Source organism: Hyaena hyaena, unplaced genomic scaffold (genome assembly GCF_003009895.1).
Source record: "Hyaena hyaena isolate Hyena2069 unplaced genomic scaffold, ASM300989v1 scaffold_9, whole genome shotgun sequence".
NCBI lineage: Eukaryota > Metazoa > Chordata > Mammalia > Carnivora > Hyaenidae > Hyaena > Hyaena hyaena.
The window spans coordinates 3,245,599-3,268,662 of record NW_024080641.1 but is presented as its reverse complement, the minus strand read 5'-3'; the positions used below and the strand labels follow the sequence as shown (position 1 = coordinate 3,268,662).

General features: G+C 52.3%; 1 protein-coding gene and 1 long non-coding RNA gene across 7 annotated transcripts in view; one reads left to right on the top strand and one right to left on the bottom strand.

Annotated features, from left to right (window-relative positions):
* The window catches only part of ZC3H4 (zinc finger CCCH-type containing 4), a 41,859-nt gene extending 23,847 nt beyond the window's left edge, over positions 1–18,012 (bottom strand). For 2 of the 5 annotated variants that reach the window (XM_039245895.1, XM_039245920.1), the window contains exons 1-4: positions 17,955–18,012; positions 16,696–16,861; positions 1,017–1,236; positions 629–739 (exon numbers count right to left, since the gene is read on the bottom strand). In XM_039245895.1, the coding sequence (XP_039101826.1) occupies positions 629–739; positions 1,017–1,236; positions 16,696–16,856 (492 nt within the window). In that variant the 5' untranslated portion in view covers positions 16,857–16,861; positions 17,955–18,012. Of the gene's footprint in view, positions 1–628; positions 740–1,016; positions 1,237–15,203; positions 15,266–16,436; positions 16,522–16,695; positions 16,862–16,984; positions 17,418–17,954 lie in introns of those variants that run through there. The other 3 variants (XM_039245901.1, XM_039245908.1, XM_039245913.1) reach the window with 3 other exon arrangements.
* Positions 5,986–22,375, top strand: LOC120241017. 2 transcript variants are annotated; one of them, XR_005530815.1, is made up of 3 exons: positions 5,986–6,145; positions 12,392–12,479; positions 22,231–22,375. It is a non-coding gene; the product is annotated as an uncharacterized LOC120241017 (long non-coding RNA). The 2 variants fall into 2 exon arrangements; XR_005530814.1 differs by lacking the exon at positions 22,231–22,375 and adding an exon at positions 12,873–13,243.
* Positions 22,376–23,064: the final 689 nt, after the last annotated feature.

Genomic DNA, 23,064 nt, shown 5'->3' with positions numbered 1-23,064 from the left:
TGGCCCGTCAGGATGCAGGGTATGGAGACAGGAGAGCCCTGGGGTATTTATTTAGAGCTACTAGCTTTAGAAGCATTTTTCACCAGAACTTGAAAATCCACATTGGTTTTTTTTTTTTCTTGCTGGTTTTGTCGGGGGTGTGGGGGAGAGAATATAGAAACCGAACACATCATTTAAATGCCCGCTGAAGCTCAGCGTGAGAACAGGATAAACATCTGACATCTGACTCTAGGCCATTTGAGAGGATTTGCTCCTGTAGCCACTTCATCCTCTTGCCAATTTCCCACCCCAGGCCATTTCTCAACGGTGGACAACGGTCAGCTACACCAGGGGTAAACGGGCCGCTTTCTGGGGGACAGGGACATCCTGAGTCCTGCCAAGGCCATGGGAAGAAGAGGGAAGCCTTAAGGTCATGGCAAATGAGGATCCACCACTGACCGGGCTCGAATCCCGGGACCCGCACTACCTGCTTCCCGGCTCCGTTCTCCACACCTGTGGACTGGGGAGGAGACCAGCGGCTCGTCGTGCAGGCTGACGGCCCATGTACCGCGTGGGGCAAGAACGGCCGCAGTGAGCAAGCGCTCAGCAGACCCGGTCCGGTGCCCCCCCCCGCCAGGCAGGTACTCACCGGTGCGTACGGGGGGCTGTACTCTCGGTACTTGCGATGCCCCTTCTCGCTGGGGCTGAAGTCCGAGTCATCGGAGAAGTCCGAGAAGTCATCGCTGGAAGAAGCGTGGCGCTGCAAGGGGGGGAAGAGGCGGACTCAGCGAGTGCCCGCGGGCAGAGCGGTCCGGACACAGACACCACCAGAATGTGCCGGAAGGGTCCGGCGCTCGCGCTCTACATGAAACACCTCACCTAGGGGCATTTGGTGGCAGTGGAGCATGAGCCTCTGACTCTTTAAAGAGAAATAAAACTGCTAATCCAGTTCAGGGAAGGAAGAGGCGCCGGGATTCAGAGTGCCCTCTGGCCTACGAGGCGTGCTCACCCCCCCCCCCGCCCCCTCCCGGACCTACTTTGTGCTTGGATTTCCTCCTCTTCTTCGACCTCCTCTTCTCCTTCTCCCGCTCTTTCTTCCGCTTCCGCTTCAGTCTCCGGTGGGACTTCTCCTCGTCCGAGTCGCTATGGTGCTTCTCCCCCTTTTCCTTCCGGCTCCGCTCGGGGCCCCCGGAGGTGTCCTGGGTCTCCTCGGCCCCGTCATCTTCCAGCTCACCTTCTTCCAACTCACCATCTTCCCTACAAACCAACCCCAAAGCCAACGTGAGGCCGGCGTGAGAGGAGACTCCGAGGGCGAGGGCCCTGGGCTGGCCCCGGCGGAGGGAACAGAGCGGGGCCCTCCTCGGGAGGACGCGGGGGCCGCTGCCTCTCGGCGCCCCCTCCCCCCAAGAAGGACCGCTCCTGCTCTCGTGTAACCTGGCTGGGGGACAGTGGGGGGGGGCCCGACCCCGCTGGGTTTCCAAGTGGCCACGGACACGGGGACAGCCCAGCCCTAAGCCGGTGTTTCTCAAAGTGCTCCAAGGACCCAGAATTCTAAAGAAGCAGAGCGACAAGGTTCTGTGGTCGAACGAGAGGAAATCCCCAGCTTGGGGCTTCACGGTGCTTAATGCTCTGCTGGAAGTTCCCAGAGGTCTTCCCGTCAAGAAGTCTGGACAACCCCGCTTCAGAGCATGCACAGCTCTGAGGTGGGGGGTGGGGGGGACTGAGCAGGTGAAGAGGGGAAGGGGTGAGTGAAGGGTCTCAGGTCCCAACCCCCTCCTGAGGTCCTCTCCAAACAGCTGTCAGAGCACCCACAGAAGGGGTCCCCCGCACCCACTGCTGCCGACCCCCCGTATCCCTTCTGGCTCCCCTTCCTACAGACTGCCTGACTCTGTCACTGCCCCCACGTCACCCCCATTCCCAGTACTTTAAAAAATAAAAGCACTCCCCAAACGTGAAAGATGCTGCCCACAGAACATTCTAAATATCTACGGGGTAGGGAGGAGGGGAGGGGACAAACAGGGTTAAGAAGGAAAGTAACTGGAGAAAGAATCCAGTTTTTGGCCAAACCCACAGAGACAGTTCTCACAAGTACAGGAGTTGGTTTAAAAAAAAATAATAATAAATTCCGCAAATCTTTTAAAAGCTCCCAGAGTTCCTGGGGCACGGCCATGGAGGGGCGTGTGTGAGAAGAGAACAAATTCCTTTCTTTCTTCTCCATTAACTGGGACCCCGTAAGAGAATGAAGAGAACATAAACAGCGGCGTGACGAACCCAGGACCCGAGAGACTAACCACAGAAGGATCTGATCCAGGCAGAAAAGACCTCGCTGTCCAGATGGGACCGGGGTCCGTGTGGGAACGAGCCTGCCCCCGGGGACCCCCACGGGTTCTACCAGGCTTTGTAGAGAAACACGGCTCTGTGACGCTCCCAGAGCCCTTTGCGGCCTGTCACTCATGCAACCCCTCTGTCCGCCCCCGGGGGGCACTGCTCCCCAAATGTCAAGGAGCCCATCAAGAGGAGCCTCTCTTGACACTCATTCCCAATTCAAAGGGGTCAGGTCAGGTCGGCTTAAAACCCAAGCGGCCCGACCCCACAGACAGCCCGGCAGAGGTCAAGGGCAGCTCTCACGCACACAATGCGGGACACAAAATTTGTTCAGATGTTTCAGAGGAAAACAAGTCAGGGAGGTGACGGATGTGTGCCTCAGGTTGTCTCCTTGCAAACTGCCAGGTTGGCGGGGGAGGGAGCCCCGCAGGAAGACAGCAGAGTAAAGCTGGGAGGAGCTCACATTCCTGACAAGTGAGGCACCTTCCGGCCTGGGTGCCTGGGTGCGGCCACCGAACGGGGTGTGGGGCGTAGCTGCCTCTGCTGGAGTGGCCTTGCCCACAGCAGAAGTGCCACCTGACTGGGGAAACTGGTTCTGGTGAGCTGGCTGAGCGGGGCGGGGGGGCCTGTGGACACCACCAGGGGGCTGGTTCCCGCAGCAAGCATGACGCACGTCCCTCCCTGCTGGGAACACCGTGGGCAGGCCAGGCCGCCACACCTCAGGAGAAACACAGGGAGATGGACAGACCAGACAGATAGACATCACGGAGCTGAGGAAGACCCACAGACAAACCTGGGGCGGGGGGGCAGGGGTGGGGTGGGGAGAGGCCAGCACTCCAGGAAGAAAAGCTAAAAAGAGCATCACTCTTGACTGACAGTCAACAGTGTGGAAAGGAAAAGGCTCAGAGGGACATGTCAGAATGTAGCCAGAATCTCGGGGCAGGTAGGGACGGAGGGGATGCGGGAAGACGAGAAGGGCCGGGGCTCCCAGAAGCCCTGATTAAAGAAAATAAGGCTCCTGAGCAAGAGACCCTCACGGAGCCAGAAGCCTATCAGAGTGGAAGGGATGGCAAGACCCTTTGAACCCTCTCGTCTCAGGCAGGAGGATCTCAAAGGGAGGGTAGGTGACGGGACTTGTCCAGGGCAGACATTCCAGACGCTCCCTCATCACCGCCCACAGCATGACAGGGCAGGCAAAGGTCTCCAGCCCTGTCCTGCCGCCGCCAGCCAGCCTCTGCGACTACACAGACCGGGTCTGCACCTGACACCTGGGGGCGCCTGGCTGGCTCCTTCACTTAAGCGTCCGACTTCGGCTTAGGTCCTGAGTTCGAACCCCGCATCAGGCTCTTCTCTCCCCCCGTCTCTGCTCCTCCTCCACTTACACACACCCTCTCTCAAATAAATAACTTAAAAAAAGAGAACGATTCCTGAAGAAAGCCCTTTCATGCCAAAGGGCTTCCCAAAGCAAGGAAGCAGTGTTCAAATCCACCCTCCAAAGACTTGCAGCCGAAGCGGGGCTCTCTGTGTTACCTTTGTGAACCTCTCCAGGATACCTGGGCTTGGTGAGAACCCACCACACAACTTTTTACAAAATGGGTCAGGAATACTCAGAACTTTGTTTCTTTACACAGACCCGGGGGAAACTGACAAATAGTATATAAGAAAAAAAAAATCCACTCTGGTGACCCCCGCTCGTTCTCCGTGGCAGCTGGCCATGCGGTGCTTGAGAAAGCTTCTCGGAGCCCAGGGCTCTGGTCACCCGAGGGGGTGCCCTCTGACAACACGGGAAATTCCCAGCTTAACTTCTGTGTGAAGATGGGGTCTGTTTCCCTTACAAAGGGAAAGAACCAAAACTAAGACGACGGCGGGGCGGGCGGCAGGAGGCCCGGGGACAGCGCCACGCTCCAGGAACGGCGGCGGGGCCACTTCACAGGCTGCCGGCAAAGCCCATGTCAGAGTGGGATTAAATACCGAGGGAGCCCGCCTAATAGACTGTGACATAATCCCTCAAGAAAAGTGGGGGAAGCCCCACAGCGCTAATCATCTCAATCTAGACCTGCCAAGCCCTCTTGAGACCAGCAAGCAGGAGAAAGCCTGCGGCGGCGGCCCAAGCAGGGGCGGCCTTACTCCAGGAGCCCGGGCTGGCAACGTCCCCAGGACGGCCGCGCCAGGGTCGGCCCGCCGGGGCCATCAGGGACAGGGAAGCCAGCAAGATGGGGGACTGACTTGGAGCGGGCGCCCGGGTGGGAACGGGAAGAGGCCGGCGGCTTGCCGAGGGTCAGATCCCTCTCGTGCCTCCCGCACTAAGCCTCCAGGGCATTTAAATGTCCACTCCCAGGGCTGATGACAGCCAGCTCCTCTCTCTCGGGTCACGGACTAGACCTGGGTGCCCATTCTAAGGAATGCCTGTTTGGCCACTCCACAGGGCACGGGAGCCATCTCATGACTCAAAGGAGGCCGGCCCCGCCTGCCAGCCTACAGATTTGGGCACAGGGCCGCTCTCTGAAGGCCAAGTAACCCCAGCTCCGCTTCCTCCCTGGCATGCGCTCTTGGTACGCTTAACTTGGCTTCGGCTTTCTCATCTGTGGAATGGGTGACTGTAGTACCCTACCAGAGTTGTTAGGGTCCACTGAGATTAACATGGATAAAGCCTCTGACATCAGGAAAGCACAAAGTACCAGACAAAATGTAGCTACCAGATTTAAGGGTAATCCTGAACCGGCTGGGGTGCACTTTCCCTACGGAGAAGCTACACCAGCTCTCCTTGGGGGTCGCTGCTAACCGCGGCCCACACGCTCCCCGCTTTACTTGGCCCGACCGAGCACGTGCTATCCTCTCCCAACAAATCCTGCTGACAAAGAAGGCAGATCAACACGTCCCCTTCCTCTGCCCTAATCTAGGTGGTACCGAGTGGCTGACCAGGCGGGAGAGGCGCAGGGAGAGCTGAGCCCCAGGAAGAATGGACAAGGGCCCCTTAAAAAAACAAAGCTTCCCAGCTTGGAAACTTTTTAGACAACAGAGTTGGACAGAAGCTGAAAGGGGCCTGGGTTTGCAGACTGATCTGGTTTACAAACCAAGAGAAGGGGTAGGGGGGAAAAGCAAAGAAGATGGACACTCGTGGGAGCAGTGGCTGTTACCTGAAGATCATGAGAGCCCTTGACAAGAGGCGGCTAGGTTAATGTGAAGGTCAGGGTTATAACCATTAACTGCTCAAACGCTCAACAAATTGCCTGGGTAGGCTCTGAATGACCCATTAACTAGGGACAAAATTACAAAAATTACAGGGAGGCTCTGCCTCTTCAAATGTTTAAAGACAGGCCTAAATGCAGAAGTCCCCAAATCCGACCGTGTGGGACAGTTGTTTAGTGGGAGCAAAGGCACAGAGGCTTTCCCTCGCTTTCCAACGAGGTGGAGGCGCCTCGGGGGGGTGGGGGGGTGGGGGGCACCTCACTGAGGGATTTGCGGAGGCAGGAAATTCTTGAAATAAACCTCTGGGTCTTGCATATGTTTTTCAGTGTCCTTACTACCTAGGTTCATCGACCAGAAATCAAGAGCAAATGAGCTCTATGGCTCCCTTCCCCTCAACAGTCTCGGGTGTCATCACAACAGACTGTGACATCGCAACATCTCCATGGTAACGCGCCCATGTCACAGACACCACCCCACCCGAGCAGCCAAGCGCAAACCAACTAGGGGAGAAGAGAAGCCCGACCACCAGTACCCCGAACCCCTCACTTGAACGTGAGCAGAAGAGCCAGTCCAGGGCTGGGACCCGGATACGAACACAGCTACAGCCAGAAGTCAACACAGGCGAAAATGGAGAAATCTGAACTTGGACTGGGTATTTGAAATATTAAGTAGCTATTGCTCATTTTGTTATATAGGATTACAGCTTTGTAGTTATATTTAAAAAAAAAAAATCTTTGGTGGCTCAGTTAAGCATTGGACTCTTGATCTCAACTCAGGTCTTGATTTCAGGGTCTTGAGTTCAAGTCCTGCATTAGGCTCCTCACTGGGCATGAAGCCTACTTATTTATTTATTTTTTAAAAATGTTTCATCTATTTCTGAGAGAGAGAGAGAGAGAGAGACAGACAGTCTGAGTAGGGGAGGGTCAGAGAGGGAGGGAGACACAGAATCCGAAACAGGCTCCAGGCTCTGAGCTCGCTGCCAGCACAGAGCCCGACAAGGGGCTCAAACCCACGAACCATGAGACCGTGACCTGAGCCGAAGTTGGACGCTCAACCGACTAAGCCACTCAAGTGCCCCCATGAAGCCTACTTTAAAACAAATAAATACAGTTTTAAAAATCTTTAAGTTAGAAATATGCACTAAAGAATTTGCAGGTGAAATGAGGTGCAATCTGGGATCTGCTTTAAACTATGCAAGGCAGGGGCGCCTGGGCAGCTCACTCGGTTACGCATCTGACTTCAGCTCAGGTCCTGATCTCGTGCTTCATGGGTTTGGGCCCCATGTCAGGATCTGTGCTGACAGCCTAGAGTCTGCTTTGGATTCTGTGTCTCCCTGTCTCTCTGCGCCTCCACTGCCTGCACTAGCTCTCTCTCTCAAAAGTAAATATTTTAAAAAACTTTTTAAAAATACTCAAGGCAGATGGGGAATATAGCGAGATGAACCAAAATTGGCAAAATGTAGATAACTGTGAAAACAGGTGATGGTAGATGACGGCTTTTCTCACAAAAATGCTAAGAAATGTCCCTAATTCGAAAAGGTAAAAAAAAAAGATACCTCGAGTAGGGACCGCCTCAGCAAGATGAGGAGAGGTTATTGAGGAAGGCAGAGCTGGAGCCTGGGGCGGGGGGGGGGGGGGGCTCCATCACCCCACATGAAGGCCTTACCTCTCAGCCCTGATTACCCCAACGACAAAACCTGCCTGGACACCTCGGGTCTCAGACACCGAAAGTGGTGGGAAGTACTCCTCACGGACACCGTCTAGCAGCAACCTGCACGCCAGGCACCATCCTGCTGAGCCCACTCGCACTCCTCTCTCCCTGAGACGCAGTAACAGACCCACGTGGCTCGGGAGACGTTGGTATCCCCATTTCACAGACAGGCTCAGGGATTTGAAAAAGGTATTTGCCTAGACGGCCGCGGCACACACCAACACTGGAACGGGTCCTGGGCGCTCTGCCTCCAGGCCCAACTCTCAACCTCGACCCTAGAGAATGAGAAATTATCTGCAAGAGAATAATTAACTCAACATGCCAACCACCAAAATTCCCATCCCGAAATTTAGCACCGGGCTGCCAAAAAGAAGACAGACGTACAGAAAACTGAGCAAATGAAACGGTATTCCAAGAAACACCAAGGCAAGGTATTAAGACACTGGGCGAAATCCGTGTCCGGGTTTAACTGGGAGGTGAAGCCAGAAACGGAACCTCAGGGAAGGACCGAATCCTCATGGGAAGAATTTCCCAACGCCGCTGTAAATCAAGTGCGTAGCTGACGCCGCTGTAAATCAAGTACGTAGCACGGCCCGGGAGGAAACACCATCCTCAAGCACAGACACGGGGCAGATACAGTCCTTCCAAGATTAAATAAAGGGAACGAGGCGTTCAAAAAGCCGAGCAAAGACTTTGGTTGGTTAATGGAGTAAGAGGTGCACAGAAAGGCCCAAAGAATCCTGGAGAAAACCCAAGTAAAGGGTCTTCACCTCAGATGGACAGAGAGCAATGGGCTTCATTCCAAGGGAAGGAGACTCCAAAGTCGTCCAACAGCAGAAGGGACGCTTCCTCCCGGAGTGCGGCACGCCCACGCTAGGGTCTGTCCAAGCACGCCAGCCTCTTAGCAGAGCGTTTCTGGAGAGCTTCAAGCAAGCTGACTGCGAAAAATCCTGGCAAACTAGAGTCCCACGGAGTGCAGGGTCATCACCTCCGCCCGGACAGCGGCTTGGTCACTCCCACCCACTCTGAACACTGCTCCTGAACACGTTAATTTATTTTGAGAGAGAAAGCGAGAACGCGAGTATGAGTTGTGGGTTCAAGCCCCACAATGGGCTCTGTGCTGACGGCACAGGGCCTGCTTGAGATTCTCTTTCTCCCTCTCTCAAAATAAATCAACAACAACAAGAAAGAAAGAAAGAAAGAAAGAAAGAAAAGAAAAGAAAAGAGAAGAAAGAAAGGAGAAAAAAAGAAGAAAGAAAAGGAAGGGATGCCCTGGGTGGCTCAGTCAGTTAGGCATCTGACTGACTCAGGTCATGATCTCATGGTTCGTGAGTTCGAGCCCCGCATCCGGCTCTGTGCTGACAGCTCAGAGCCTGGAGCCTGCTTTCGATTCTGTGTCTCCCCCTCTCTCTGCCCCTTCCCTGCTCACACTCAGGCTCTCTCTCCCAGAAATAAATAAAAAACATAAAAAAAAAAAAAAAAAAAAGGAAAAGGACAAAAGAACCGCAATCATCTGTATGCAACTCTTTGCTAACTTCCAGTCAACTGTGGGCTTCTGGAGGATAGAGAAGAGGCTGGCAGTCACCTGAGTTTTCAACGGCCCCCAGCGCCAGGCCAGGTTCAGCGCATGTGCTATGTTCTACACAGACCTAGCACTGGCCCCAGTTCTCCATACCCTCTTGCTCAGAGGGCTTCTGGATAGGCCAGAGAGTACCAAGAGCCCATACGTGATCCACACAGCAACCGAAGTGAAAGTGGCCACCAGTCAGCATCCCTGGGATGCGGGCCACTCCCCTTGCCAAGAAGCTACGGTTCCCAGGATGGCTTGGGTGTTCATGCTATGGCAGGGCCTGAAATCCCAAGGAAATCTAAGTCCTGGTGTCTGTTAAGAAAATGAGGACAGCAATAACCCAAGCCACCTGCAATGGACATTAGCCAAGTGACACTCATATCTGGGCCCAGCTCCCTTGGGTTGGGCCCTAACAGGGATGTGTTAGCCGCGATCCACCTCCATACTAGCTTCAACAAGTCTCCCGTTACTTCTGATGAATGAAAATCCCTTTGATTGAAAGGGTCGAAAGCCCAGGCTTGGCCTCTGCGAGCAATGGAAGGAGTGAAACACCGGGCTGATGAGCTGCGCCAGCTCACGGAGGGCCCCCACTCCCTGAGGCCAACCTTTGTTGTTGTTGTTTTTTAAAGTAATCTCTACACCCAGAGGAGGGCTGAAACTCATCACCCCGGGATCAAGAGTTGCACGCTCTAGCGACTGAGCCAGCCAGGCATCTTTGGGGCCAATTCCTTTAACGGGGATACCTGTATTCCCTTCCACCCTCTCCCACCACCTCTGCCACAACAAGAATAACGATGGCTCCGGTGCAGGTAGTAGGCACCTCATACCAGCAACCTTCTTCTTTAAGGGCTCAAAGGGTGGGGGTGCCTGGCTGGTTCAGCCAGAAGAGCACAGAACTTTTGAGCTTTGGGTCGTTGAGTTCAAGCCCCATGTTGCAGGTAGAGATTACCTAAATTAAAAAAACAAAACAAAACAAAACAACCCTTTTTTAAAGGGCCGAAGAATAAATACCGTAGGCTTTGTGGCCCATACAGTATGTCCCAATTACTCAATGCTGCTGTTTCGCGCAAAAGCAGTACAGACTACATAAGTTAACAGGTGTGGCTATGTTCCAATAAAACTTTACTTAGGAAAAAAAAAAGCCAAGTGGGCGGGCTTGGATCAGAGAGCCAGAGATTGCCCACACGTCCTACCAGCAGTAGCTTTTAAACTTTGACCTTGACCCAAGTCTCCTTCATGTTTCTCGCAAACAAGTTTTACAAAGTACCTTTTAAACTCCACTGTACTCTGCTTCTTCTCCTCTTCCATTCCTTTTTCAAATGCAGGAAGGAGACAAATCAATAAATAGACTCCATATCCTGCTAATGGCTGCACACTGCAGTTTGAAAATATCAATATCAGGTCCAGGACAGCCTATAGGTATAGGGCCTGGGTCTGGGTACAGGCTGCCCAGTTTCAAACTCTGCCCTGACACCCACCAGTTCTGTGACCTTGGACAAGTGACTTCATTTCTGTTTCAAATTCTCAGCATAGGGCTGGGGTGAGCTAGTACACAGGGAGCACTCAGAAGGTCCCAGGCAGGTAATCTCTGACCTTCACCGGAGACACTGCCACACCTTTGGGGAGATGAGCAGTCAGGGACTCTCAGGTCACGTACAGTCGGCCTGACCCTTACAGTCCACGCTGTCCACCACTCCCCACAGTCTCTTTACCACAAGAGGATCAACCCGGGTTTAAAGGGAACAAACGGAATCCGTGCTGTACTAAGCTTTATGCTTCTAGGAGTTGACAGTTTCTGGGACGACCCAACAGGGACAACAGGAGCTAAGTGCTCAGCCTAACCTCACAACTCATTTTTAAGGCACCTCCTTTGCAGCTGGGGATTCGGAGCTGCTAGATCGGCAGCAACCCCTAACCATGGCCAGAAGCCACAGGTGTCAGGCGTGGGAAGGAAATCTGAGGCCAGGCAAAGGTAGAAACAAACTTCGCCCAATTCTAAATAAAGTCATCGAGAGAAAAGAGCTCCTTGCACACTCTGAACACTTTCCTGCTCCAAGCCAAGCCCAGTAACTGGCCTGACTGCTGGACAAACCCTTTACAGACTCAGCCAAACTATCAAGGGGTCAGGAAAGTCCTGGGAGCTGGACAGGCCCTGCTCGTCTCTCGGAGGCTCTAGAGGGGGGGAGGGAGACGGCCTGCTTAGGGCGAGGAGACCAGTCCGCAGTGGGTGGGGTGCTCCAGCCCCACCTTCTCAGTTCTCCAGAGGCCCAAGGTGGCAGCAAGACTCGCACCCTAACTGTAAAAGATGAACACAGGCAGGTCACTGCCATGACCTTGAGCAAGCGAGAAAGGCCTTAAGATGGCTTCCACCTACTTTCACCCCCAATCTGCTGCTGGGAATTAAATAAACTGGCTAGAAACCTAGGGGTGGAAGAGAAACGGATCTCCCTTAAAAACCCAGATGTTGTTCTTTTCTTCCATACCAGGCAATATATTTAATTTAGAACTTTTCTGTGGGAGGGACAGCAAGAAGATAAAGAAACCAAGAGTTGCCAAATGCCAGGCATCCTATGGCGGGGGGGTGGGGGGGGTGATGTCCTGCCCATGCCAGGACACAGTCTTATCTATCTCCAGAGCCCCACGCTGTTTCTTCCTATCCTGTGGCCACCTCCAGCGTTCAAAAGATGTCAACACTTGCCTTACACAGAGGGAGCTGAGTCACCAATTCACACAGATACAAAGTCACCAAAAAAAAAAAAGAGAGAGAGAGAAACACACAAGAGGAGGAAAGAAAAAATACAAGCGATTCTCCGTCCTGAGCAACGTGGCTGAGGGACGCAAACGGCCCTCCCAGCAGACATCCTGTACTGGAATCAAAAGGGATTCTACGGAAACGAGGGCCGTGGGCCGCAACGAGGTGCGCACCAACCGAGGGGGCCGCGTCTTCAAACTGCGATCAGCCGACAGAGTCCGGAATTTTAAGACTGCCTGTGTAATCTCCTTTTGTTGCGAAGACCAAAAAACCAAAAATACCCCCACGAAACGCTGTGCTGCGGTTTCCAGGCGGCCATCCTCACTGACCATCAGGACTAGAACAGTCCCGCGGCAAAGGCCAGGCCGATACACCTGGAGAGCCGAACCCAGGCGATCTGGCTCCCCGCGGCCAGCCCGTTTCACCCTCACCAAATGCACGTTATAAGCCCCCCGAACAAGCAGCTGCTCCTCTCCTTCCATTAGGTGTTAATTATGAAACTGGCCTCGAATCACTTATTCGGAGTCCTGCCTCCGAGGAGCGGACTGCTCCCCCAGATGCCTGAATCGGCCTATCAAATACCAACTACCAGGAACCTCAGGAACCGGCCTTTTCTCTCCGACTGTGTTAGGGGCTATGTTGCCAAGGTAAAGGCAAGCCCCTTGCTCTCTTGGGGAACTCAGCCATTTCGCTTACTGTTTGCTCGGGATTATTCTGTCACTCAACTTCCTACCCTGGGTCAGAACCCGTCACTCTGGTCCTAGCAAATTCTGTTCACAGGGACCAAAGCTAGGCTCTCCGGAGTACGGTGTGACCTGAAGCTTTCCATGGAGGCTTGGAAATAATTAGCGATTTTCACCACACAGGTATTCGCTTTGACTGGATCTGGCTTTCTACCCGAGATGGTTCCTGGGACTCAACGGCCACGACAACGTTAAGAGAAGCAAACAATGGGTAAGGCAACTGGCTCACATCCATTCCTCCCCTACCAGGGAAGGGAAAAGATGAAAAAGAGTGGAGGCGGAGGAATTATTAATGGATAAATTACGGGGCTCCTGGGCAGCTCAGTCGGTGGAGCATTTGACTCTGGCTCAGGGCATGATTTCACGGTTCGCGAGTTTGAGCCCTGTACTGGGCTCTCTGCTGTCAGCACAGAGCCTGCCTCGGATCCTCTGTCCCCCCGCCCACTTCTCTGTACCTCCCCAGCTCGTGCGCTCTCTTTCTCTCGAAAATAAATAAAGCGTGGCGATAAATAAATAAATCGCTAAGCCAGCTTAATATGAGATTGTCTACATTCAACTGGACGGACACAAACTCAGACTCAACCGCTCGTCTCTAACTTGCCAGGTAGTCAACAGCTGGGGAAGCCTTCAGTTCCACAGGTGCAGAACAAGTTTCCACTTCGGATCAGCCTTCCTGGCTCAGCAAGAGCCGCAGGAGTGTCTTAACTCTACTGACAAATCCCGGCTTGTCAACAATTCAAAAACTTGAGCGAATCGAAACCCTATCTGGAGACAGGACAGACCGAATTAGAAAAACCCTTTTGGGGAATCGTCTTTTTCTTCTGAAGAACAAATCTGGAAGACGATAAAAAAGAAAGGGGTTTTGTGACCGGAATACCCGTATTTTCATGGCCGCAACTGGTTGTACTTCTGGGAGAATTTGTATTTGGCTTCAGATTAAACCTCTCCCCAGAGAATAAAACCGTTTTAAAGATTGCAAGCAGCTAAGAGTTGCTGTTAAATCAGGGATTCTGAGTGACACCCTTTATTTTATTTTGCAACATCCATTAATTTGAATTTTAACTAGTGCTGGTACATCAGTTTGGGGGGGAAAAAGGCAGTACTGTGACATTTCAAAAACAAAGACTACGGAAATACAGTTTGACATAATCATTACTGGGGCTTCTTGGTTTCTCCGGGATGAGATTCCTTCGAGAACGGGAAAAGAAAATAATAAACCCTTGTGTTGCTGTGCCTGACTACTTGTTAAATGTTTGGGGAAATGTTTTTAAATTCTACGAACGATTGCTACAATGTTCACTTACAAAAGAAATCCCATTTCCTTAACACTTTCTTTTCAAGTAAAGTTAAACAAGTATCCTTCTACAACTCAGTCGCCCTTGAAACTTGGGACTGATTTTGATATTAGCGGCCAGTGTCTGCGCTTGGCTCCTGGAGAAGGAATTTCACCAAGGATGGAAAACTTCAAGTAAAGGCAGTTCATTTTCGGCTGACCCTGCGCACTGGAGAGTGTGTTCAGTTTGTGCTTGAGACTTTTTTTTTTTTTTTTGCAGGATACTGTACAGTGTGGACAGTCGTTCCTCCCACAATTGACTTTACACACACCTAAGGCCACTTCACAGCAGTTACATTGTGAGTATTTTGAGAGGAAGAGTAAAACAACTGGCCCACTGAGCTGCAATTAACATTTCCTCATCTCATCCTAAGTGAACTTTCCCCCCCAAGAATGGAAAGAAGGAAAAACAGGATCTTTGGGGGGGGGGGGACGGGGGAGGAAGGGGCCGTGTGTCCAAAAGTTTTCTCGACCAAAGTACATCAGGGACCAAAACTGGGCGAGAGGGAAAATGGAACTTCACTGTGTTTTGTCTTTTAACGGAAGAACTTATGCTTGTAAAACACATCAGAAGTACAAGTGTTTGGTTCTGCAAGTCATTTCTGGTGCTGTTTTTTCCTTGTATGTGTAGGAAGCAGAGGGGGGACTGGGGGCCGGAGGAAGTGCTCTCTCCACCATGACTGGGCAATGTTAACACGTTTGCATCAACTTTTCACGGTCAGGCATGTGCTTTCGAACAAAGGAACAGTGGAGACGGGGAGAGACTGGGGCTTGACACTTTACAGATTTGGTGCTTAAACAGTACTTTACAAATGACTTGCTTAATTTAAACGTCCATCACCATAAGAGACATTGGAGTAAAATGAGAAAATTGCATCTACTTGAACCACAATCTTTTTTTTGGGGGGGGAGGGAGAACATTAACTCAAATACAAGTATCATCAAACAAATTCAGTTTTAACCTCGTCTCCTATAAATGGACCTCTGAAGTATCCACTTTCTTCAAAGATGAAGGCTGGAGACAAAAGCAATGGATCGAAATGGAGGGATACCAAGGGCTTGAAAACACAGGGGCCTTTTACATAAGTTTTTGTCATGTTACAGTAACGCTTTTTTTTTTTTTGACAAAACTGTGTACGATAAATTTTAAAAAAATTAAAGATCAAAAGGATGTGCAAGTCTACAAAGGGCTCAAACCTGGGTTAGAATCCTGATTCGAACATATCAATTCACTCAAGCATCACTTTGGTCTAAAGGCAGGAGTAAGGCAGGCAGGAAAAGGGGCAAAAAGAGGGAGATAATTGAATTACTCAATAAAAGAGGCTACTTACCATCCCAACCCACTGTAAGACATACACTTCTGACATAAGAGAACTCCTTAGAGGCCGAATAAAGCGTGTAAGCACCTTTGAGTAATGCACCTGCCCCCAAGAGGGGGCCCCGGAAGCCCAACGTGGGCTGAGCGCACAGACCTTTGCTAATCTGTTTATTTCCTTGAACTGGAGTCAGGCTGCGATGGGCTGCGAGTCCCAGGACGATACATTTAATTATAACGAAACAGAAAATAAAATAAAAAAAAAAATTTGGTTTGTAAAAGCTCACCAAACTGCGGCACTTGTGTCTCTGAATGTGGGTGGCATTTCTTTTAAAAGGCAAAGTATGGTCTGTGAAGGAGAAAGGGAGAAGGGGGGGTGGCAGTGGGGGGAAGGGGCCGTGGTGCCTGGCAGGGAAGCCCTAGCGGGGACCCCCTACCTAGGGGAGGGTCCTCAAGCGACTCCCCAGCCCGGGCTGCTCGGGCGGCCATCTGGCCAGCGCGAGCTCTTCCCCTCCCCGCCCCCACTCCCTCGCAGACTGGCTTTCCTGCCGGCTGAAAACCTCCTTCCGTTCCCAAATCCACTCTTTAGACCCCTCTCCCCCTGCCCCGCCAGGAAACGGAGGGCAAACCCTGCACCCCAACCCTCTGCTGGAGCAGGGGAAACAGGGGCCCCAGCCTCGCCCTAAAACGCGCCAGGCTGGCCCCTTTATCACCCTCCAGAAAGGGCGTGGGGCAAACCCATTTCGCACTTCATAAAGGGGAAGGGGGGGCGCTCCCTTCCACCCCTTGCCAAAGCACGAAAAAAAACACCCAAAATTCGTTTTCTCTCCCGGAAGGGATGGCGCCCCATTTTAGCCCGAAAGAGGAGGGAACCCCATGAGAAAGAAGAGACCAACTTCCTCTCCCCTCTAAGGCAGGGAAAGCAAACCTCACCCCCCCACCACCCTCGCCAAAAACGCATCACCTACCTACGAAAAACGAGAGGACCCCTGCCTTCAAAGAAAAACACTGGGAAGGGGCTTCCCCCCCAAAAGAGGCAGGGGCTTCCATCAAAAGGACTAGAGATCCCCCCCCGGCCAAATTTGCCCTCCAGTTATTAGCTAGGAAATACCTCCCGCCAAAAAAAAAAAAGTGCGAGAGCCCCCACCCAAAGGAGCCCCCAACTAGAAGGATGGAGCAAGAACTGAACCCCCACTTTCTATCTAAGGAAACTAGGGTACCTCTCCAAGTAGGGCAGGGCACACCTCCCCCAGGAGAAAGGATATTGCTAGAGGCTGGGAGACCCCCAACTCCCAAACCCCTCAGAGCGGGGTTACTGCTCGAGGTCCTCCCCCCCAAAAGGGTCCGGGAGCCCCTCCCCCATCCCCTTCCCCGAAGCCAGGCGACGGGCAGGCGGGCCCGTGGCTGCCAGCTCCGGGCGCTGGGGCAGCCAGGACCCCCGTGGGCCTCCGCAGCCCCCCCCCAGCGCCCCCTCCCCAGGGCGGGCGGGCGGGCGCGGGGTCCGGGGGGCGCCTCCTCACCTTCCCCTCAGCATGGCGCCCAAAAAAGACAGAGCGAGAGCGAGGGAGAGCGGGCGAGCGCCGCGAGGGGGGGGAAACGCATGAGGCCAGGAGAGAAAGCAAGCGAGAAAGAGCGAGCGAGCGAGAGACACCCACCGACCCCGCCCTTCCTCCTCCTCCTCCTCCTCCGCGGCCCGGCCCAACATGGCGGCCGCCCCCCTTCCTCCTCCTCCTCTTCCTCCCCCCGGGGACGCTGCCCCGGCCGGGCCGGGGGCCTGACCTGTCGTCAGGGAGCGGGAGGCGGTGGTGGAGGAGGTGCGGGGTGGCCGGGCAGGCGTCGGGGGAACACGGAGGAGGCGAAGGCGTTGATGGCGGCGGCGGCGATGGCGGCTGCGGCGACTCTGATGGTGGCGGCGGGGGGGTCCCGGGCGCGGCCTCCATAGTTCCTTTGGGGGGGAGGGGATGTTAATGCACGAAAAAGGACTGCTTGGGCGTGGCGGGAGGGGCACACTTCAGCTCTGAGGGCTCCTGATAGGAATGGGTATATATTTTTTCGGTTTCGGAATCACCTCTGCGCCGACCTCCGCGTAGGCCGCGCGGCCTAGGCCTCGGCGAGCCGCTCGCCGCCTTTCTCCGCAGCCCGCCCCTGGGGTCACTCGCTCACGGGCGCGGGACCCTCATCGCGGCGAGAGCCCCCCCACACACCTCCCCCGCGGGCCCGGAGGCGGGGGACCCGGGGGACACGGACACTGGTGGGTGGTTGGATGTAATTAGCGCGGGCCGCGCGCGATGGAGCAAGCGAGGGGGGAGGGGAGAAGAGGAGAGCGAGCGGGGGGGAGGTTAAAAAAAAGGATTTTAGGGAGAGAGGAGACGGGCCGCGGAGACGGGCCGACTGTCTGTCTGCCCTAGGTGCCCCGGCTGCTCGGCCCCCGCCGCAGTCAGAAATTCACACAAAATGGCGGCTCGGCCTGGAGGAGCCGAGAGGCTGAGGCGGGAGGAAGGGCGAGGTGGGAGGGGGCACTGGGAGGCGGAGGCGGAGGCCGAGTCACGTGGAGGAGAGGCCCGCAGGGCTTCTCCCGAAGGCCGGCGGAAAGAGCCGAAGGGAGAGAGTGAGGGCGAGGCAAGGCGGAAAGAGCCGAAGGCCGAGGGGCGGGAGACGGGCAGAGACGGAAAGAGCCGAGGTTGGCGATGGGGGTGTGGCCAAAGAGGGGATGGAAAGCCGCGGGAGCCGGAGATGGCCGAAGAGGACCAGGAGGCGTCGGGGGGCAAAAGCAAGGAACGGCGACGATCCGGAAGGAGCCGAAAGAGACGTCGGAGGTGGGTGGCAGGAGGCGGAACTAGCCGAAAGAGGAATGTAGACGGAAAAGGCTGAAGGGCGGGGCTCGGCAGGCGATTAACAGAGTAAAGGACGGGGAAGTGCACCCGAGCGCAAGCGGGAAGAACCGAAATTACCAGCTTGAGGGAAGGCGGGAAGAGACTAAAGTTTTAGGTGGAAGCATGGGAGGGAGAGAATTCGGGCTACGGAGGAAAAAAAATAACCGAAAGCTGGAGGCCGGGTGCCGTGAGTTGAAGGTTTCCGGAGAACGGGAGGATGGAGCCTAACAGGTCCGGAGCTGACGTCATTAGAAACCTCGGTCGGTGACGTCCCCTGGGGCGGTGCAAGAGGGGCGGACCTTGGTACTGCCTCCGGGAAGTTGAAGGACTTGCAGCGTGGGTACCGGGAAGGCTCACGATGAATGGTACACGTGGGATCGACTGCTCTGGTTCAAACGGTGTGCAAACGACCATTATAATAAGCTCTTTTGATCCGCACGGCTACACTGAAAGGAACTACGGTTCTCGTTTAATGGATGCAGACTGAATCCTGGCGTCTAAATAGTTGTCTCAAGAACGTAGTATTAGCTGTAAAGAGCGCCTCAAGAATTTTAATCAGTGCTGGCGTTCCATTGCCTACTGCAGCATTTCGTTCAGTCCTATTTATAGCCAAGGATTTCTGTTCTGTGCTTTTTTTTTTTTAATGTTTTATTTCTAGGAGAGAGAGAGAGAGACAGCGTGAGCAGGGGAGGGTCAGAGAGAGAGGGTATCACAGACTGAAACAGGCTCCAGGCTCTGAGCTGGCAGTCAGCACAGAGCCCGACGCGGGGCTCGAACCCACGAACCGCGAGATCATGACCTAAGCGAAAGTCGGACGCTCAACCGACTAAGCCACCCAGGCGCCCCTATTCTGTGCTTTTATGAGCTCTTTGTACAGTGTGCCTAGTTCTCTGATGGTCGATGGGAACAGTTTCTAGCTTCCTGGAACTTAAAAACCGATAATACCCCAGGGGAAAAGAACTGGAAGTGAAAAGGGAGCCTCTATTATTATATGGGGGATTTTGGAGGGCGCCCAGGACAGCGTTGTTTCAGTTGAGATAGGAAGAAGAGGGGCGCCTGGATGGCTCAGTCGGTTAAGCATCCGACTTCGACTCAGGTCATGCATGATCTCATGGTCGAAGACTTCGAGCTCTGCATCCGGCTCTGTGCTGACAGCTAGGAGCCTGGAGCCCGCTTCGGATTCTGTGTCTCTCTCTACCCCTCCCCTACTCATGCCTCATCTCTCTCTGTCTCTCAAAAACAAATAAACGTTAAAAAAATTTTTTTTTAAAGGAAGAAGAGAATGTTCCAGGCCAAGGAAATGCTTATTTCAGACCCTGACTAGGTATGACCATTTAGGTTCCGGGAACAAAAAGAAAACCAGAGCAGCATGAAAGATAAATCTGGAGGTAAAGGCGCCCAATTCCTTGGTCTATAAATCCTACCCTAAAAGAAAAAAAAGTGTCCCCAAACTAGTCTGGGACACCAGCTTTTTGTGAGTAATTTACAACAATCTCCTTCAGTGAAGTAATTAGCTTTCCTGATAAAAACTAAGCCATTTCAAATGAAGTTTGAAGGTAATGAAATTTGTTCTGAGCAACTAGTGGCCTACTCTGTTGTCAGCTGACTTGCCCACCAGTCAAAACTCCGAATCTTCAAGCTTTTCTTTCTTATGTTCTGGATCTAGTTTTACTTTCTTTCTGGATCTATAGTCTCTTATTGATGGTTATGTAGCCATTCTCTTCTCCCATAAAATGTCCATACCAAGAATACGTTTCTAATTCCCCTACAAGGGACTTTTTTTCCCCTCGCGTGCATCATTGCAATAAAATGTTGGCACATGCTTTTAACAAAATTGTTCAAAAGGTTTCTTTTTTTTTAAATGTTTTATTTGTTTTTGAGAGATAGAGACAGCATGAGCAGGGGAGGGTCAGAGAGAGAGGGAGACACAGAATCCGAAGCAGGCTCCAGGCTCTGAGCTAGCTGGTCAGCACAGAGCCTGATGCGGGGCTGGAACCGACGGATCATGAGATCATGACCTGAGCTGAAGTCAGATGCTTAACCGACTGAGCCACCTGGGTGCCCCCAAAAGGTTTCTTTAACACAAGACTAGAAGAGCAGGGTTATATGAACAGAAAGGAAAGCACTGCGAATTGTCTTTCCCCTTCTGTGCCTTGTGTTCTGAACCCCTTGTATTCCAATGATGGGTGAAACACCCTGGCCCAAACCATAGACCGCATGGAGGGCAGCACCCTGTCCTTTCAAGCTGTGGCCTCCAGCTGGCCATTTCTGAAGCTTCAGCAGGCCATTCCAGAATTCTAGAGGGCCGTCTGCTCTCAGGTACTGAGAAAAATGGAAAGGTCAACAAGTCTCATGAGGCAGGAAGGTTTCTCCATGCTTTTCAGTGTCTTACCAGACCACTGTCGAACATTGCCTACGAATTTCTTGCCTACCACGTTCTTTTTTAAGTTTATTTTTTTATTTATTTTGAGAGAGACAGAGAGAACGCAAGCAGGGGAAGGGCAGAGAAAGGGAGAAACCCAAGCTGGCTCCTCACTGTCATCCCAGAGCCCGTGCAGGGCTTCAACTCATGAAACCGTGAGATCATGACCTGAGCCTGAAATCAAGATGCTTAACTGACTGAGCCGCCCCGGCATCCCCGCCCTTCTAACATTCTAAATGTCACTTTGACTTACTGTGCAATTGTTGATTGGGGTCTGGACTCTGAAAAGTTCTGGAAGATTCTCAAAGGATTTTTCTCTGGTAGAAAGGACAACCTTGAATAGTGTTAATTGTGTAGCAAACTTTCCAACCTAATTCCTGCATTTGTTTTTGTACATACACACTTTTCATCTCCAACTTGAACCAGATTTTTTTTTTTGTTGGTTTGCTCATTAATGAGTTAAATTGAGTCATATTCTTTTTTTTTTTATGTTTTATTTTTGACACAGAGTGCGCATGCATGCGCACTTGAGTGGGGGAAGGGCAGAGGGAGAGGATACGAAGTGGGCTCTGTGCTGACAGCAGTGAGTTGATAATGGGGTTGAACTCATAAACCATGAGATCGTGACCTGAGCTGAAGTTGGATTCTCAATGGACGGAGCCACCCAGGCGCCCCTTATCGGTTCATAGTACTCCGTCATATACTTTGTAATAAACCAGTAGTGTAGCAAGTGAACTATTTTCCTGAGTCCTGTGAGGCACTGTAGCAAATTAATGGAAACAAATGGGTTGTGGGAACGTCTGATTTGTAACCAATCAGAAGTGCTTCCAATTTGAGGCTGAAGCTGGGGACGCGCAATCTTGTGGGAATGAGCTCTTAACCAATGGGACCTCATGCTAACTCCAGATAGACCGCATCAGGTTGGAATTAAACTTAAGCTGGTATCCCCCGGCTGCAGAATTGCTTGGTGTGGGAAAGCCTCCAAGCATTTGGTGACCGGAGTAGAGATGTATAAAATGGCTTGGCAGTATCAACTGCAGCCGAAAAGTGAGCTTACTCTGTGATTCAACAGTTCTACCCAAATGTATATATCCAACAAATGTGTACCAAAAGGCATGAAAAGAAATGTTCACAGCAGCACGAGTCAAAATAGACCCTAACTGGGAACAACTTAAATGCCCATCAATCGGAGAACACACAAGTAAATTGTAGCATATTTTTCACTTTTGAGAACCCCCTGGATGGCTGGGTTGGAAGACCCAAATGGCGGTCTTTGGCAATACATCTTCGGCAATATTTCTAGGAAACCTTCTTTGGCATCCCTTAGAGCTTTCTCGGCTGATAAGTGAGAGCAAGTCTCCTGATCATGATACAAATTGCCTCAAAAATTCCAACAGAGTGGGGCGCCTGGGTGGCTCATTCGGTTAAGCGTCCGACTTCGGCTCAGGTCATAATCTCCTGGTTCGTGGGTTTGAGCCCCATGTCGGGCTCTGTGCTGACAGCTAGCTCAGAGCCTGGAGCCTGCTTCGGATTCCGTGTCTCCCTCTTTCTCTGACCCTCCCCTGCTCATGCTGTCTCTCTCTCTCTCTCTCTCAGAAATAAACGCAGGGCTTGAACCCACGAACCGTGAGATCATGACCTGAGCCAAAGTCGGACACTTAACCAACTGAGCCACCCAGGTGCCCCCCCAAAAATTTTTATATTCTAACAGAACTACCAAACATTGTGATGTTGTGTGTGCGTGTGTGTGTGGCCACATGCGCACTCGCACATCCATGTGTGCTAAGTGTGGGGGGGGGTGCGGGGGGGTTGTGGAGGAAGGTTGCAGGTTTTACCAGCTTGCCCATTATTCCCAAAATTCTTCGTCCGGACCTCCAAAATGTCTCCACGCTTGGCAGATCCTTGCATTTTCCTGAGATGGAAACTTTCTGATGCCCATAAGTGACCAGTGCTTCCCGGTACCTATTTCTTTCTACTCTGGGAGCATCATTATTCTGGCAAAAGATTTAATTTTTCTAGTTACAGAGTCTGGCCGTACAGAGACATCACGACACAGTGTGGAAGAAACGATAGAAGCTGGCTCCAGCCCGTGGACACAACTAGGAAAGAAAGGAGACCATTGGCCAAAGAGACTCATCATGATATCTTGCTCACTGCCAATCAACAGCTATTTTCTGTCTTCCTTGCTAATCCAACCCTGGATTTATTGGGAAATGGAAGATAAGGAAGTCCAGGCTAGATCATGGGTCTACCTAGTTCTCAAGGAGATGATGTTGCCCCCTAGAGGACATTTTGGGACATACTGTGGGAAATTCCTGTGCTTTTTTTTTTTTTTTTTTTCCCCTTTCTGGTTGTCAACAGATTCTCACCGGGAGAGGATGGCTCCCTTGAGGGCATTTTGAAAGTTTGCTGGCACTTATTTGGGCATCACAATAATGACGGGGTTGTTCCTGGCACTGGAGCGAGGGACCAGGAATGATAGGATGATAGCACAGGGACCAACCTGACTATGGGTAATAAGTGACGATCTAATGAACCAAATTATAGTGTTTATTTTAGTTTTGAGAGAGTATGAGCAAGGGAGGGGCAGAGAGAGAGAGAGAGGGAGACACAGAATCCGAAGCAGGCTCAAGGCTCCGAGCTGTCAGCACAGAGCCTGACGCGGGAATCAAACCCACGAACCATGAGCTCATGACCTGAGCCGAAGTTGGACGCTTAACCAACTGAGCCACGCAGGCGCCCCCCAAATTATACTTTTTAAGTAATGGAAAGAACTGTCTATACTAAGTCATATTAAACTGTAATACTGAACTTTTCCAGTTTGGGAATTGTGTGCACAGCAAAGTCATGGCA